General features: G+C 42.3%; 1 protein-coding gene across 9 annotated transcripts in view; it reads left to right on the top strand.

The window, feature by feature from the left end:
- Positions 1-17,463, top strand: part of LOC100699075 (nucleosome-remodeling factor subunit BPTF) — a 55,247-nt gene that overhangs the window by 22,929 nt on the left and 14,855 nt on the right. For 6 of the 9 annotated variants that reach the window (XM_025907853.1, XM_025907855.1, XM_025907857.1 and 3 more), the window contains 15 exons: positions 877-1,194; positions 1,331-3,422; positions 5,689-5,813; positions 6,257-6,409; positions 6,903-7,053; positions 7,442-7,481; positions 7,757-7,979; positions 9,042-9,191; positions 12,867-12,997; positions 13,808-13,922; positions 14,231-14,448; positions 15,897-16,137; positions 16,274-16,551; positions 16,794-16,907; positions 17,177-17,338. In XM_025907853.1, the coding sequence (XP_025763638.1) occupies positions 877-1,194; positions 1,331-3,422; positions 5,689-5,813; positions 6,257-6,409; positions 6,903-7,053; positions 7,442-7,481; positions 7,757-7,979; positions 9,042-9,191; positions 12,867-12,997; positions 13,808-13,922; positions 14,231-14,448; positions 15,897-16,137; positions 16,274-16,551; positions 16,794-16,907; positions 17,177-17,338 (4,511 nt within the window). The remainder of the gene's footprint in view (positions 1-876; positions 1,195-1,330; positions 3,423-5,688; positions 5,814-6,256; positions 6,410-6,902; positions 7,054-7,441; positions 7,482-7,756; positions 7,980-9,041; positions 9,192-12,866; positions 12,998-13,807; positions 13,923-14,230; positions 14,449-15,896; positions 16,138-16,273; positions 16,552-16,793; positions 16,908-17,176; positions 17,339-17,463) is intronic. The other 3 variants (XM_005463275.4, XM_005463273.4, XM_025907854.1) reach the window with 2 other exon arrangements.

Genomic DNA, 17,463 nt, shown 5'->3' with positions numbered 1-17,463 from the left:
TCCATCCTCAACCCGAAAAGGCCCCACAAGCTCATCTTTGATGATACCAGCCCAAACCAGTACTCCACCTCCACCTTGCTGGCGTCTGAGTCGGACTGGAGCTCTCTGCCCTTTACCAATCCAGCCACGGGCCCATCCATCTGGCCCATCAAGACTCACTCTCATTTCATCAGTCCATAAAACCTTAGAAAAATCAGTCTTGAGATATTTCTTGGCCCAGTCTTGACGTTTCAGCTTGTGTGTCTTGTTCAGTGGTGGTCGTCTTTCAGCCTTTCTTACCTTGGCCATGTCTCTGAGTATTGCACACCTTGTGCTTTTGGGCACTCCAGTGATGTTGCAGCTCTGAAATATGGCCAAACTGGTGGCAAGTGGCATCTTGGCAGCTGCACGCTTGACTTTTCTCAGTTCATGGGTAGTTATTTTGCGCCTTGGTTTTTCCACACGCTTCTTGCGACCCTGTTGACTATTTTGAATGAAACGCTTGATTGTTCGATGATCACGCTTCAGAAGCTTTGCAATTTTAAGACTGCTGCATCCCTCTGCAAGATATCTCACTATTTTTGACTTTTCTGAGCCTGTCAAGTCCTTCTTTTGACCCATTTTGCCAAAGGAAAGGAAGTTGCCTAATAATTATGCACACCTGATATAGGGTGTTGATGTCATTAGACCACACCCCTTCTCATTACAGAGATGCACATCACCTAATATGCTTAATTGGTAGTAGGCTTTCGAGCCTATACAGCTTGGAGTAAGACAACATGCATGAAGAGGATGATGTGGACAAAATACTCATTTGCCTAATAATTCTGCACTCCCTGTAATAACAATGTGTGAGCAGCTTAATATAAGGTTATCCTCTCATTCTGTTTTTCAAAGATGCTAAACTTGGCAAGAAGTGTACTCTGCTGGACTTGAGTCGACGGCCTAGTGTAGTCACACCAGAAGCTCAGGGAGCTGCTGCAACAAGCAGCGAAGCAACAGAAGAAGACTCCTCTGGCCTCCCCAAGCCACTGACAGATCAAGAAACGTCTAATGAGAAGAGGGACAGAGAAAAGAAAGAAGATTTGGATGAAAATGAGAAGGTGAAAGAGGAATTGCCGGCAGAGGAATTGCCGGCAGAGGAATCGCCGGCAGAGGAATCGCCAGCGAAGATGGAAGTGGATTCAACAGACTCGCTGTCAGATGAAGTGCAAAGTATGACCGATTAACATTGCGTTCTGTTGCATGTATACTATGAGTGGTCATTTACTTTAAACTACTTTAGCTCTAATACTTATGATTCTAATTTAAAAAGAAAAAACACATTTAATCTGAATTGTTTTCTCTTCAGGTTCCTGCATTCAGGAAGATAAGGATTCCCTGAAAGAGGAGCCAACAGAAAGCCTTCAGCAACCATTTAACTACGACGTAGTGGATGTCAGCAAAGGCTTCCTCACCCGCATTGCTTATAAGAAGAAGGTCAAGTCCTCCAAACTGGACAGTCTACTTGAACGCAGAGTGAAGCAGCACATTATCGAAGAGAGGCAAAGGGAACAGGTGTCAGCCTCCAAACCCCAGGAGCCTAAACCAGTTTCATCCACATCAACCCCTGCTCTAAGCACTCCGGTCCGGCCACGGTCACCACTCAAGCCCCAAGCTCTCACTCAGACACATCTCACACTGGGTGAAGCTGTGAAAGTGGAGGAGAAACCTTCCACAGCAGAAACTCCAGGACAAGAAGTTGGAGGACAAAAAGTAGAAGGGGAGAGTCGGGCTGAACTCTCTAAAACTACAGATAAGATTGTCACTCCTCTTCCTTCTCCTGTTACAGACTCCACACCCAAAGACAGTAGCAGTACAGGTACAGGTGAAAATTCGAATTCACCACAACACCAAACCACCTCCTCGCCCCAGAAATTGGTGGAAAATGAAAGGACTACGGGGCCAAAGGAAGCTAGTTCAGGGCAAGAGGCTGTTAAACTCCCCGATGTGCAAGAAACAACAGCTAGTTCTTTAGAGCAACAAGCAGACTGTGTAGCATCAGATGTTACGAAGGCTGCGCTTACTGAGAATGAAGGGTCTGAGGAACCCAAATTAAAACTGAACGCTGAAGTGACATTTACAAGTGTTCTTGACCAAAATAACAGTCAAGACACAGTTCCTTTAAAACCGATTCAGCAAAACACAGAAGTTTTAGGCTCAGTGCATTCGAGCACAGAGGAAAACGGGATGGGGCCAGAGGATAATCAAGACAATATGCAAGACATTGGAGATGGTAGGACTGTAGGGGAGAGCACTCCCGAGCCAGTTTCTCCTCTCCCTCAGGTAAATGGTAATGATGGTTTCGGGGGTGAAAACATGCTGGGTAACTCTTTGATGAGCTCAAATAATGGTGTGCTCAACAACAGGCCTCAGCCCAAGGTGAACAGTATTGGGAAGGATGAAGATGAACAACGGCTTGCTGTGTCGCTGAAAGACACCACACAGCAAAAGCCTTTAGTGAACGGGGATCTCGCTTCTTTAAACGCTAGCACAGAGGTTAGGGTAAAAGAAAATTGTTTATCTTCTAAGGTAGAGGCAGAGAGCAAGATTACAAATTCTGACCAAGATTACAAACCTCCACTGAAGAAAACAAAGCTGGAAAATAACGTAGACACACCTGCAGAGCATACTCCGAATGTTCACAACAGCACATCATCTTTTGACTGCACGGAGACCAAACCCAGTCCTGGCGTCAAGATCATAAGAATGGCTCCCTCTCCTATACCTTCAGCGGAGGAGTCGAGTCTGAGCGACGACTTTGCAGAGGAGAACGGCAACGGTGGGGCCACGGAACCAATCAAGACCATCATCACCCAGGTAACCACAACCGCCACCACCACTACCACCACAGTACTTTCCACTGAGATGAGGATAGCCAAGGTGCCGTCGACGACATCTGGAGAACCGGCGCCTGTAGTGTCAACAACAGAGAGCAGCGCCGTGTCTACCCTCACAACCATGACCAAAACAACTGTGACCAAAATCTTCTCCCCGGGGCTCGATGGCCAGTCTGAAGACAGCCAGAGTGAAATGGTGACACAAGAGCAGAAAACAACACTCTTAGCTTCTGTGGGCGAGTCAACTACGGATGCCAGCGGTAAAACCTCAGTGTCGTCTGTTACCGTGAGCGAGGAGGACTCGTTGTCAACAAAGGGCCGTGTGCGCCTCCTCAAGTTCTCCCGCACTAAGAAGACCCGCTCGGACACAGCTCTTCCCTCTTACTGCAAGTTTGTCACCAAGAGCAGCCGGAAGAGTATTTTTGTACTTCCGCACGATGACTTAAAGATCCTGGCCAGGCGAGGCGGATTCCGCGAGGTGCCAGTGTTTAGTTACAATGCCAAGCCAGCACTGGATATCTGGCCGTATCCTTCGCCCAGGCCTACGTTTGGCATCACCTGGAGGTAAGGTCCCACTCTCAGTTTATCTTCCTCACACACGTCTTACTTACTGTCCTCTCTCTCTGAAGCTGGTTTGTTATTAAATTCTATTATCTGTATTGAGTCTTAGATAAGAAGCATATTTCTTTAAGCATGAATAGAAAAAGCAAAAGTGGAAGCAAGTTGATCTTTAAAGCCTAGAAGAGACATTGCCAGCTCATCATCTTCATTATCATCTGTTTCCTTTTCTTGTCTCCAGCGGTGGAAACTACTTAGAAGTTTAATCTTGTTTGATCCTGTTTTTATCATTTCCAAGCATGGGCTTCTTCCCATGTTCCTTTGATTGGTCATTCAGAATTGGACGTAAGTGTGAATGTGAGCATGAATGGTGATCTGTCTGTCTGCTGTAGGCCTGTGACAGCCAGGCAGCCTCTTCAGGGTGTACCCTCCCTCTCCCCCTGTGGTAGCTGGGATAGTCTCCAGTCCCACCGTGACCCTGAATTGAATAGGCTGAAGGAAATTTTTGATAAACACAACATATTGCTTTTAAGTGCTATAAAAACATAATTAATGGCCATTCAGAGGGAGTATATTTCAAAATATGTAAAATGCGAGGACATCCCCCTGTGTTCATAAGCTGAGTTCCCTGGATGTATCCCAGGAGGAGACACATTTCTTGAGGCTTAGATCAGGAAGGGCGTAAAAATCTGTCAAGTCAAATATGTGGAAATACCCACTGTGTTAACCCCTTTGGATGTGATCGGGGTGCTCCGATGGTTTCGATGTCGCCTTACTGCAAGAAGTTTCTTGGTTCAAAGTCAGTTGGAGGCTTTCTTTAGAGTTTATGATCTCCCACAGTTTAAAAACATGTGCTTGTTATGTTAACTGGTGATTTTACCCACTGTGAATAAAAGAGCAGGCCAAAGGAGCGGTCTTTTTTCAGATTTTGGAGCAGCATAATCATGGAATTGGAATCACATTAAATGGCTTTTGAACATTATGGTACAACCAGAAGTTATCCACTTTTATCAGATATTGTGAGGTTCAGCTTCATATCATATTCTGTCCAGCAGCACCGCAATTAAAAATGTTCTTAATGAGTTCTTTTTACTGGACTTCTCATTTCTCTTGAAATGTAATATCCAGGAAATGAGCTCAAAAATGCAGCATTTCACAGCCTAACCTCGCTGTAACCACACTTTCTTTTCCTAAGAAGAAAACTTAAGTAATGATAGCCGGAGCGCAAGTGTGACACAGTGCATAATCATCTCTGTATTGCTCTGTGGTTCTTGTAGGATTACACAAAGGCAGTTTTGTAAGCGCTCGCTTCTCTAACAGCTTTACCTAAAAACCAAATGCGTTGTTTACAACTGAGTTAATCATATTTTCCTTCATCCTTCCCCTTTAAACAGTTTCCCAGCTTTGGCAGAGTGCCATGTCCTGGTGATTTATTGTTCGTTATGTCTTCACCCTTCCTGTCTGCCGTTCGTGGCTTTGGCCTCGGGTGATGCTGTAGCTCTCACTCTGGTGTCACACGGGGACCTCTGGTTATTTTGACCAGACCTCAGAGTTCCAAAGGAGACATGAATCATCCGGTGGTCGGAGAGGTGTCACGATGTTCGCTTTGCGCGCTGACCAAGCCCTGCAACCCAGGGATATTTTTCCGCCTGCGGTTACACATGGGAAAGGGAATATCCACCAGACCCCGTACACATAATAAGCCCTGTGATGATGGTGTTTTTTCAGATGTTTAAGATGCCGTTAATGACGATATCCAAATGCCAGCCTCATTGTCAGAGCAGTCATAACGATATAAGGAAGGAATTTTTCCTTCTTTTGGAAATTATTTATTGATGGATGAGATGTTGTTGTCTAATTCTAGACTGAGAAGAGTCTGTTATGTTCAGAAGAAGCTGTTTACTTGCTTGATTTGCCTTTTAGAAATAAATAGCCCTGCAGAGATCTGTTCTGTTTCTTTAGTGGTAACAGGCATGAAGTGTCAACATCATCACCAACAACTCTCGTTTGTTTTTATTCTGCCACTTCCAGTCCCATGATCGTGTTTTCTGTAACTCTGAGTCAGTCATTTCAGTGACACCTTAAGTGCTGTCAGTAGTGTTTCTATGCCTGATTCAAATATTAATTTGCAGTATACAATAACAAGACAGGCGGAACAGTGGTGCTGTGAAAGGAGGAAAAAGGCTCCTGGTTCTTGAGGCCTGTCTGTGTGCATTATTTGTTTGGAATAATGTGATAGATAGTTTAATGTAATCGGTATCTATCTGTCCAGGTATCGACTGCAGACGGTGAAGTCTATGGCTGGAGTGAGCCTCATGCTGAGGCTCCTGTGGGCCTGTCTGAGATGGGACGACATGGCCGTGAAACCGTCCGCTGCTGTCGGCACCACGCGTACAGGTAGACCTTCAACAGTTCCAATAATCATTTACAGTTTTCATCCATTTTCTGTGAGGAATGGCAACAAACTCCTACAGAGGTGTTATGCTCAAATAAGTGCTTGCAGCTACAGCTTGGATTATAAATGTTATTTTTCATTTTGATGTAAGTTCAGATTTTTCAGGATTTTATTTCAGTTGTTTTTTGTTACTAACTTGTCAGGCATGTTAATCTTTCCGGTCAGCTTATATGAGGAAAAGCAAGCGCAACTTCTGTCTTCCCAAAAATTCCAACTTGTAGTGTCTTTGCTTCTTGATGCCCTCCTTCTATACTTATCCCTGTGCTGGCCCAACAGAATGATAGAAAAAACATGTGCAAAACATTTTGGGGCATCACTGTTTTTATTTTGGAGTGCGTTTCCTCCATCTTTTCGGGCTTTCCTCCTCATCACCATACCAACCCAGCCCTATCCCCACTCATTGCTACAGAGACATCAGATACTGAAATCACCACCACTGAGATCATCAAGCGCCGCGACGTGGGACCATACGGCATTCGCTCAGAGTACTGCATACGCAAAATCATCTGCCCCCTTGGAGTGCCAGAAACTCCAAAAGGTAAAACAGACTTTTATTTTTCACATTTATTAAAAAACAAACAAACAAAAAATCATCTAATGTGGTGTCTCACCATCAAACACAAACTGAAACTACTATTACTAACTCTTCGTTAATAACAGAAAATGCAAACCTGTTTTGAACTTTTGAACTGTATAAATAAAACCATAATATTTAAAAATAATAAATAATAATAAAATAATAAATAATAGATAAATATTTAAATACAGTTTTTTCTTTCTTCTGTTTGGTTTTCCTGCAATAGTTGGATGTTGATCAGTATTTCAGCATTTGATATGCTGTCTTTGTATTATTTATTGTTAAATATAGGTTTTAAAAGATGTGCAATCTGTTTTAATTTACATTTTACACTCCGTACAAGTTATTATTGTAACCAGGCTATAAAACTGACACATTTACATGGGCTCTGTTTCTGTCCAATACCAAATGTAATTACAAATTGTCGTCAATCATTTGTTCATCTTTCTGCCAGAAACCCACACCCCACAGAGGAAGGGTCTGCGATCCAGTGCCTTGCGCCCCAAGAAGCCCGAGCCTGCCAAGCAGACTGGCCCAGTGGTGATTGAGACCTGGGTAGCCGAGGAGGAGCTGGACCTCTGGGAGATTAGAGCCTTCTCAGAAAGGTCAGAGTCACAAATTTCAGCGGAATATGTTTGCAAGTCCTGTGTAGGACTAATTATATTAGTCAGTTTATAAACATGTCATACTGAGAGCCAGATATTGTTCCAGAAGATTTCTTTTCAGAAGAAGAATTTTCTGACTAAGCGAGAAGTAAATCGTCGGGTCAGATTTGTGTGAGATATGCTGGAAGGTCTAAAAGTTGATTTCACTGGAGGTTTTTTTTTTCTTTTAGTATTTAACTCCATCAACTCTAACTCATCATACTCTTATATTGCTTAAGAATTTGAAAAATACATCAATAAATTTGTAATAATCTTTTAATTGTTCTTTTTTCCCCCAGTTATTCTACTTTTTATCTTTTAACCTTTTTCACATATTCTCATTTTACAGGGTGGAGAAAGAGAAAGCTCAGGCAGCTGAGCAGGCCAAGGTGAGTGAGGTTCAGTTTTTTAAGGCTGTTTTTTCATTTTTATCAAAGTTATTTTATTGTATTTATTTATTCATTCCTTGATTTATTTTTCAAACTTGAGGTAAAGCTTTTGTCTTTGTGAGAGTGAAAAAAAGGACATCTGTGGTCCCACCTGGGTTTGGCACCTGCTTGATAAAAAGATAAACAAGTCCAGGTCACGGTATTTTATTGTTTGTTTGTTTGTTTGTTTTTTAATAAATAAGTTAATGTACTGATCAACTTGTTTATTCTTTCAGAAACGTCTTGAGCAGAAACCAGGCTCAGTCACAACCCCAGCAGGGAGTCCTGCAACACCTGCTGCCACACCCAAAGTGATCGTTGGCTCACTGTCAGGCCAGGGCACCCCGGGCACCAAGGTGGTCCTGTCCACCAAGATGGGGACCCCTGTCACATTCCAGCAGAACAAAAACTTCCAGCAGTCGTTTGCTACCTGGGTGAAGCAGGGTCAAAGCACACAAGGTACTTTACAGTGTAACTAATAATCAGCATTTAGAATATTTTTATATATTTTTTTATAATACCCCGAATACTAAATTACGTTGTAGGACTTATCAGAGCGGTTCTTAAGATCTATATATATCAACAGGTGCTGGTACCAGGAAGTGGATTTGTTTTAGAGCTATGTGAACAAAAAGAGAGAGACTCTAAATTTATTTTAAATTTTTAATTAACTATACTAGTCATGGATTAGTAATTTGTTTACTGAACACAAACTGAACCAGTTGCTCACCTCACAGTTGTTTTAATTTACTGCATTTGCAAAGCAGCTGTCTTAGAAGACAAACACATGCACACAAACGAAAAAGAAAAAACAGTGTATGCCACTGTGAACCATAACTGATCTTCATCAAGGACGGGCTGTTGGTATGCTGGATGCTGGCATCCATGTCAGAGGTGTTGCTGCACCCTTGCATCTCCATGACAGCATACATCTGATTGTTCTTAATGGAAATCTCACTGGAGCCCCAGAGATGAGGTCCTCCAACTAATCCAACTGCACCCCGCCCTGCAGCTTTTTCAGCCGGACAGTTCCTGTCCCCACGCTGCCAGAGGATCGTGGGCTCCTCTGGATCATGAGCAGATACAGACTCTTACTTAGGCCAGCTTTAAGCTTCATTTTGTCTCCTGTTGACCGTGCCTGGGACATACTGGGTTCATGTGTTCATTGCACAGCTGCAGGCTGTACTCATCCAGAAATGGAGAGCAAGTCCTCACCACAGTTTATGCACAGACGGGTGACAGCTTGCATCACGTTCAGAGGAGGCCATAATACATAAATGTCTTAAATATGTTTTAGTGCTGGAGATGACATTTTATTAAGCATAGCTCTTTTCTAATTTTTAATTCTTCTTTTTTAGTAATTCAACCCAGCAAACTGTAAAGCATTTCTAAAGTGTGTTGATTTCCTGTGTTGTGTCTTAAGCACGGTGGTTATATGCGTTAATTAGAAGGGAAATATTATTGAATTTGCAGTGTAGCTGTATTTATGGTACCTTTTGTTTATTTGCTTCCTTTAATTAGGAGCGGGCTCAGAGACCACCGTGGCCACATCTGGTGGGCACACTTTCCAGATTACGGGAACCTCTGTTGGTGGAAAGGTTGTGACCACCAAGCTGCCACTACCTGCCAACAGCAAGATCGTCACAGTCAACGTGCCAACTTCGCAAGGAGGTATTGCTGGTTTTAATAAGTCACACCTCAGAGGCAGACACAGGGCAGCATACGCATTTCTTCTTTCCGTCCATTTGGGGATGCGTGTGTGTTTGTTTTCATTGCCTCACATCAGACCAGCGGCATTTAAAACGTGTCAGAGGGGCCAAATTAGATCTGACCCATGAATTGGATGCCATTGTAAGTAATTTAGCGTACTAACCACACACAGAGTTCTCCAGGGGGACTGAGCTTGTCTTTATTCATTTCATAAATGTTATTGGTGCCAGCTGCTGCAAGCCCGAATTTTTGAACCTTTCAAATCAGGCGTTCCTTTTGTCCTTGATTGCGACTGTCAGCGAGCCAACAACACGACTTAGGGGAACTGCAGGGCTCAAGTGTCAGGATAGCTGGTCAATATTTAAAGCACTCTTTCAGAATCAGTCACACAGCTGTCGCAGATTCACCATGGTTCAAATGCGACCATGTTTTTCTTAACGGGCATGAAATTACATGCATCTAAAATACTGTATTTAGCTTGGTTTAGACCGCAGATTTATCACCCTGCATCGCTGATTTGTTCTCTGATTCACTGGTTGCTTTAGTTTGCTTTTTCAGTTGTTCTCTGGCTCTGTTTCTTTACCCTGAAATATTGTACATCATTTCAAGCATGGCTTTCTAAATTAAAGACATGAAACGAATTGTGATATTGCTGTAGCTAATATATACGTGTATATGTATCTTATGATAATAATGGGTCAGAAAAGTGGTTGCATGTAGTGACAAACTTCAACTAGCTGACAATTTTAAGGAAAGTGTTCCTGATGTGGGGAAACAGTTTAATGGTTTCTTCCTTTGTCCATCCTCCATCAGTGATTAAATTGTTTGTTGACAGATTTCTATTACATGATAATTAACGTACAACTGAATTATCATTTACTGTTTAGTTTAGGGCTTGGTTTCACTACAATCATTTGCATTGTAGATGTGAATGCACCGCAGTTTATCAGTTGTAAGAGGACTTCTAATTGTTTTGTATGTTTTGCCACTCCAAGGATAAAAACATATATATATTTGGTGCCTGTTTAAAGGGAATAAAAAGTAAGAATGAAAGTCATTTTTATCCTACAACTGTATGCGCTAAGCACAACTTTACAGTGGATCGAATGAGAGGAACGTCTTTCCAAACGTAACTCTGTGTGTAATGTTTGAGATGATGTAAAGCAGCAATGCAGAGACTGCTGAAGTTCCTGAAGGTGATAAGATCATTCAACAAACGTAGAACCTTTTCAACTGAATTTTGCAAAATAATACTAGTAAATATTGTAATTTATGGCAATTGGCTCCTTCTTTAAACAATATTTTCGTTTCATACACAATTTTAAGGTCCTATGAATTTAGATGAACTCCATCTCTGCTGTATTCTGTGCTCCTGTAATGCAAATGCACTGATTTTTATATCGTGCTTTTCTGACCACGCAGAAATTTACATTGGAAGCTGCATTCATTCTTCATATTTTCTATTTTATGTAGAGTATTTTATATACTAAGGCCCACAATGTGAACCCAGAACCTTCTTGCTGTGAGGCGGCAATATTTACCACGGCACCAGGTTGGTGTACCGTACTGTACCAGACTGGTCTGCACCAACCCCATTGTGGTGCCCAGTGTGAGCCAGCATGAGTCAGTGGTTTGGTTTGGTGCGGCACACCGTGTCTGCTTCTGTCCTGTTGGCGTGGTATTCTTTTAAGAAGATGTTATTTTGGTTGGATGGTTTTTGGGATGGTAGACTTGTGTAGTCTGAGGTTCTAAATAAAGACTGTGGATTCAAAAGTGTAGTATCTGTACGAACGTCTGTGCTTTTCAGCAGTTTGAAATGTCAATATTGACACCTTGGATGAGACGATGGTTTGTTCTGGACACCGTCAGTTCTGTCTGTGGCACTGTCAAATTATAGGGATGAATGTTGCTCAGCACTTTGGAGATGTGGCCTGTTATGTTGACATGCTTCATTAAACTGCTGACAGCTCTAAAGTGAGTCATATCCAGTGCTATTATGTCAGCATGTGTTTTTAAACATTACATCTGTTAAATTGAAATTTGGCTTCTCTAAATAAACACAAAAAGAGTTCATCTGATGATTACAGCGGCGTGCAAAATTCCAGAGTCACCCGTCACATATTTCTATTTTGGTAGGAAAATTAGAAATATGCGCAGCGATGTAATGAAACGTATACAAAAAATGGAAACAAGGCAAAAACAGAATCTGTACAAATAAGCTGACAAGATTGGAATTCACTATTTGGTATCATCACCTTTTATTCTTTAACACACACTGAAATCTCTTAGGCAAGCTTTCTTGTACTTTCTTTAAATAGTCATGAAGAATGGCTCACACTGCACATGGCAAGGTTTCAGCCAATAGCTCTTTGGGAATCACCTTGCTGGTGCAAAATCCCATTTTCCCAGAAAACAGTAAAAAGAAGAAGGAACATTACAGTTAATTTGACACACCTCTTTAAATATATATTAAAAAAGGGGCAATCAATTGAAAATGAGAATGATGCTCACCAAGCATAAAGTGATTTTTCTTGCCTTTGAAGTTGCCATGAAGGAGAAACTAAGTTCAGGTGGAGTGTAACCATTTAATGGACGTGTATTTATCCAGCATGACTGTTTGGTGCCCTGTTTGGTTTGGAAGGGCTTAAGGAAGTTAGGCAGGAAAACAAGTTTACCCTGAGGTCTGCTTCCCAGACAGGTAGCCCTCTATAGTAGGATTCCTTTTTTTTTCCCCCTTCATTTTTTTGAATAAAAGTGTACCTCTCCACTCACCGGAATCCCAACTCCTCGAACTCTCCAAACAGCCAGCCCATAGAAAAGTCTGTTTGATGTGTGTGACCAGAGCAGCAACTCCCCGAGTCTTACGACCGGGCTTAACGTCCCTGTTTGAAGAGGGAAACCCTTGATATATAGGTTTACCTACTTGGTTGCGGTTGAAAAACCACAGCAACGAGGCAGCTGAGGAAAAAAAGGGCCACGCTCTCATGGTTTCCATTTCTGCCGTCAGCTTCACGTGAGCTCGTGAAGGCAGAGAACCCCGTGAACAGCTATGAAACGCCGGCTTTGTCACATTAAAGTTAAGAACTAGGATGTGAAATTCATGCATAATTTATGAGGGGGTTTCAGGTATGTTGGGGGAAACCCAACTAAGCTTTCAGTGGGCCTTTGAAGATTTTGTTTACCTGCTCAACTAATATTTACAAGTGCCGTGATCAAAAAGTGGCCCTCTGGCAAAAAGAGAAGCTTACAAATAATCTATTCAGCTGAGTTAATGTAGGACTTCTGTACAACTGCTCACTTTTGTAACGGGTAACCCCTGCTTCACATCAGAAATTACTTTAGTTTTGAGCATTTTAATCTTATTAAGAATATGTTTGTTTGTTTGTTTGATGTTTGTTGTTGTCGTTAAATGTAAAGCAACAAGCAATCCAAACTTACTATTTAAATCTTTATCATATATTTAAGCCACGTCTTTGCAGACACCATCACGAAAGTATTTCCTTCACGTCCAAATCTTCTTCTTTTCTTTGTCGTTTTTAGACTTGTAAAGCTTCCCTCAGAAAACTCTTTTAAATGTTGCTCACCTCTTATTTTTTCGCCCCCCTTTCTGTCTTTCCGCTCCTCTCCTCTCTGCAGGTGTGGTTCAGCAGAAAGTGCTGGGTATCATCCCATCCAGCACGGCAGGAGGTGCCCAAACCTACACCACATTCCAGCCCCGCACTACCACGCTCAACATCAGGCCCAATACCGCGGGCTCCCAACAACAGGTACAGCTGTTGTTTTTTCAGGTTACAGCTCTAGTTTGTACATTTTGTTCATAATTGTGTTGATATATTATTTTCAACCGTGTTTGCCAGTGATGGGAATCCCCCAGCACCCCACAATACAATTTGATATTATTGCTTTTGATGATGAGCTTCGTGTTTACCCCTCTGCTGTAAAAGGCTGATGGGGTAGAGTTATAGCAGTATCTCCAAACTATGATAAATTGAGAGTGAGACAATTTTCAAATTGATACCATAGATGTGTCTAGTAACGACGTGACGACGATCTCAAGGTCAGAGTTCACGTTTTCTGAAAATCTTGTGAACAGAATAGGAGGATAGTAGGATTTTTCAAAGCTACTAAAAATCTTGAACAAGTTCGAATCCCAGTGACCTCAACCTGAAGGTCAGAGTTCAACCTTTCTAAAAATTGCCTAGGATTCCCAAATTTATACCATAGATGCATCTATTAGGAGGCTTTTTTGGTAGAGGCTGATAATAACTTTAAACACAAGTGCTCTCTATACTAAATTTTTTGAGATGCAGATTATGGCATTTTGGGTACTCTGTTATGTATTTAGCCAATGATGAGGATAAGAGTGCTGTCTATAGAGAAAACGGTGTAGCTTTATAATAAACAGCTTATAGCGAAGTCAAATTTTGTGGAACTTTTTATTTCTTTATTTGTCTGTAATCAGTCTCAGGCATGTTTCTTTTGCATGAACCCAACCTGGATCTTTGACCTAGTTCAAAAAGTAGCTGCTGGCTTTGGAATAATTCATTAATACTGTCTTTATGGAAAATATCTCCCAGGTTCTGGCAGGTGGCAGTCAGATCCGTCCAGGAATGACAATGATCCGAACGCCAGTCCAGCAAACAGGACCAATGGGAAAGACGATACTTCGAACGCCCCTCGTGGTCCAACAAGGTGATCTACATTCATTTTGTCTGAACAAAGAATAAATGAGTACTGATATCTGTTTTGGCAAACTAACCCGATCCCTGAAAGAGTTTTAAAATTGCCATCATTGTTATAAATATGGGGGGTTTTGCACCATTTTTATTTTCAGAATTGATTTTACCCATTATAGATTCTCAGGAATAACAGATAATAGATTTATATTGAATACATTAACACAGACTCTATAACAGACTCATTACTCTAACTAGAGTAATCATATTCAGTGTCATATAACACTGCCTGGTTGTTAAATATGTGATATTGTTCTCTTTCAGGTCAGGGTGGACAGCAGGTAGTGACGCAGATCATTCGTGGGCAGGCAGTTTCCACGGCAATATCTGCCGCCAGCCCCGTCGCCACGGTCACTGGCCAGGGAGTGGCCAGTCCCAACACAGCAGGACAGGCAGCAGGCCAGACACCACCCGGCACCCCACGAGCACAGGGGCAAGGCCAGGTCAAACTGACCCTGGCTCAGCTCACCCAGCTCACGCAGGTTTGTGAGGTCCTGTCATACACATGCAGCATATCTACAACAGGCAGCATTAAAATGGATTTCCCCTTATTAACTCACGTATGGAAAGTTGACTACTTTCCATATGCTCTAAACTCTTGCAGCTTTTTTTTCTCACTCTTGGCTCTATGTGTTGTCATAGAGAGGGGATATCCTCAGTATGGTCGTCTCAGGCACACGGCTCTGGCTGTGCCACCTTCTGTTAAATCCTTCTGTCAGTGAAGGGCAGGCTGTCAGTAGAGAGTTGGCACGAAGCAAAGGTGGCCGTAAGGGGGGAGGAGCTTAATCAGCTTCTCTGAGAGAGTGGATCAACTGATGGAGCACATAAGGGATTGATCTAAGCTGAACAAGATGTTTTTTGAGCAGTCAGTCATGCAAAGTGACTCTAGTAGAGGCCAATTGTAATAATATAAAGTTGGAAGTGATCATAATAGGCCTTTTAAAAAAAATAAATAAATAAATAACAAACAGCACTGTGGCCTGTAACCATTTGATCTTGGTTATATACTACGCTCATCCTGCTCTTAAAAGTAAGACAAATAACCTGTAGATATACATTTGTCTTTATATGTTTATCTTTAATTGTGTATTCAGATTTATAAATTTTCAGATTGACAATTTTAAATGTGGAATATTGCATAGCTCCTATTTGATATTAATAGTTTTTTAGTGGCTTTAAGTCTTTGTAAGACAAACTAGGGTTCAAATACTTGGAAATTTAACATTTCAACCCAAAGTGTTGAGTTTACAAGACTTGTTTTATATTTGTGATTTTTTTTCTTTTAACTTTTATGTTGCAGATCACTTTAACATATAAGGTTCCTCACCCAGTAAAGGATTAACTTTACATTCAGTGAATGAAAAAGGCTTTACTCTCATAAAAATATTGCATTTAAAACATGACAATACCGCATCGACCTTGTATCTGAAATGAATTTCTCTTAAAGAAATGGTTTTTTACAGTTTTATGAACTATGAAACACAAAGTGGATGGTGCCTTAAACCACATACATGTTTTGAGCAGTGGCAGAAACGTCAGAGACCGTTCAGAGGCAGTGGCTCCTTCTGCTTGTTGGCAGTTATTTGTTAACATGTAAAATGCCCTTTCTCACAATAGTTTAAAATTAAAAAAAATGATGGACTCATGTGGATGCTTCAGACCCATCACTAGAGAGTTCAGATGGGATTTCAGAGGGTTAAAAAGAAAGTCTTGTGTACACAAGATGTACGCAGTGCTGATTTTCCTTCTAGACAAATTTCACCTGGTTGTAATGAGGTTTGGGAATTAGTGGGGGAAATAGGGTATTACTGAAACTCCTCAGATAATGGTATGCAATCAACATTTGTTACAACAGGCAATTTATTTTGGATTAGACTGGACTGTAAAATCTTATTCACAAGCCTTCCCGCTCTGCTTCATCCTCCCACAGAAGCAGCAGGCTGGATCTGGTGTGGATCGGCAGGCTGGTGCCGGTGGTACTCAGCAGGCTCTCACGGTGATGGTTCAGGGCCAGGGTCAGACCACCGGCCAGCTGCAAGTCATACCTCACGGGGTCACTGTCATTCCAGGACCTGGTCAACAGCTCATGCAGGCGGCGCTGCCCAACGGCCAGGTGCAGCGCTTCCTCTTCACACCGCTGGCTTCAGCTGCCACGCCCACATCAAGCACAGGTATGATAAGAGACAAATGAAGGGCAGATGAGGGCTTTTTCTACAGCTTGCTTTAAGCGATAAGAAATAAGTGCGAAACGTAATTGTGATGTCTGAATTTAAATACATGTCTGCTATTTCCTTTTTCTCCTTCCAGCCACAACAGCAACCAGTCAGCCCAGCTCCACCTCAACCAAAACTCCAGCCCAACCTGCTCAGCAGGCTGCTGCCCCGATTCAGACAGGGGCAGCCCCTCTGGCCACCGCCAGCACCCCAGCATCAGCCAGCCCTCAGGGCCAGTTACCCCCACAGACGCAGGCCCATATGCCCATCCAGTCTCCTACCTCGCTGCAGGTTAAAACACAGGAAGGAACTACCCAGCTGCAACTGCAGCAGACGTCCCACGTCATCAGTGTGTCTGGACTTCAGCAGCAGGTATAGTTACGACTAGCAAAAAAGTTAACCGCATCCTCAGTCACTCCTTTCCCCTTAAAGTTGGTGACTGTGACTTTTATTCACATTTAAAATCCTCCAGTGAAAGCCTCACAGCAGCCAGCAGTAAAATAGTTTGCTGTTTGGTGCAGTCTGTGGATTTGCCATTGTTTCCCACTTTGAACTGCGCTTCAGCTGACAGTGTGATTTGTTAAAATTGTGCATTTTCTGTGTTGTGGCTGCAGGTGTTGGCCCAGCTGCAGGCCCAGCAGGTTGGAGGCACGCTGCCACAGCAAATCAAACTGCAGCTTCCCATCCAGATACAACAGAGTGGGACCACCTCAGCTCAGGGAGGACAGGTATCACATTCAGCTTGCTACTCCAGGACTTTTGATCCTCAGAAAATAAAAAATGAAAATGCGTTGGATTTAAAATTAAGCTTGTAGCACATGACCCCAAACATGTCATCTAAAATCCCCAATCATCTCATCATTGGGATGAAGATGTTAAATAATCTGATCCTTTATTCCTCTTCCTTTTTTTCTATATTTACAAAGCCACTTTTTAAAACTATCAAATGTATCCCCATTCAAAGCACAAGCTGACTGCCACACTCTGCTTTGCACAGATTGGGAATGTGGTTACCATCCAGGCCGCATCTGTCCAAGAGCAACTGCAGAGAATCCAGCAGCTCAGAGAGCAGCAGCAGCAGAAGAAGAAACAAGCTGCAGAAGCAAAGAGAGAGTTGGCGCTCAACGCAGCCAGCCAGAGCGACATCATTCAGAAACAGGTGTGTATGTACGCAGCTGTCACAGTCAGGTTATCATCTCGCTCCAAAACTCCTGACCATCAGTAAATAAACATTTGTCACCCTTCAATCTGGACTCTGTTTAATTTTACAGCTCAGATCTATCT

Source organism: Oreochromis niloticus, linkage group LG6 (genome assembly GCF_001858045.2).
Source record: "Oreochromis niloticus isolate F11D_XX linkage group LG6, O_niloticus_UMD_NMBU, whole genome shotgun sequence".
Taxonomy (NCBI): domain Eukaryota; kingdom Metazoa; phylum Chordata; class Actinopteri; order Cichliformes; family Cichlidae; genus Oreochromis; species Oreochromis niloticus.
This window is presented reverse-complemented; position numbering and strand designations above follow the sequence as displayed.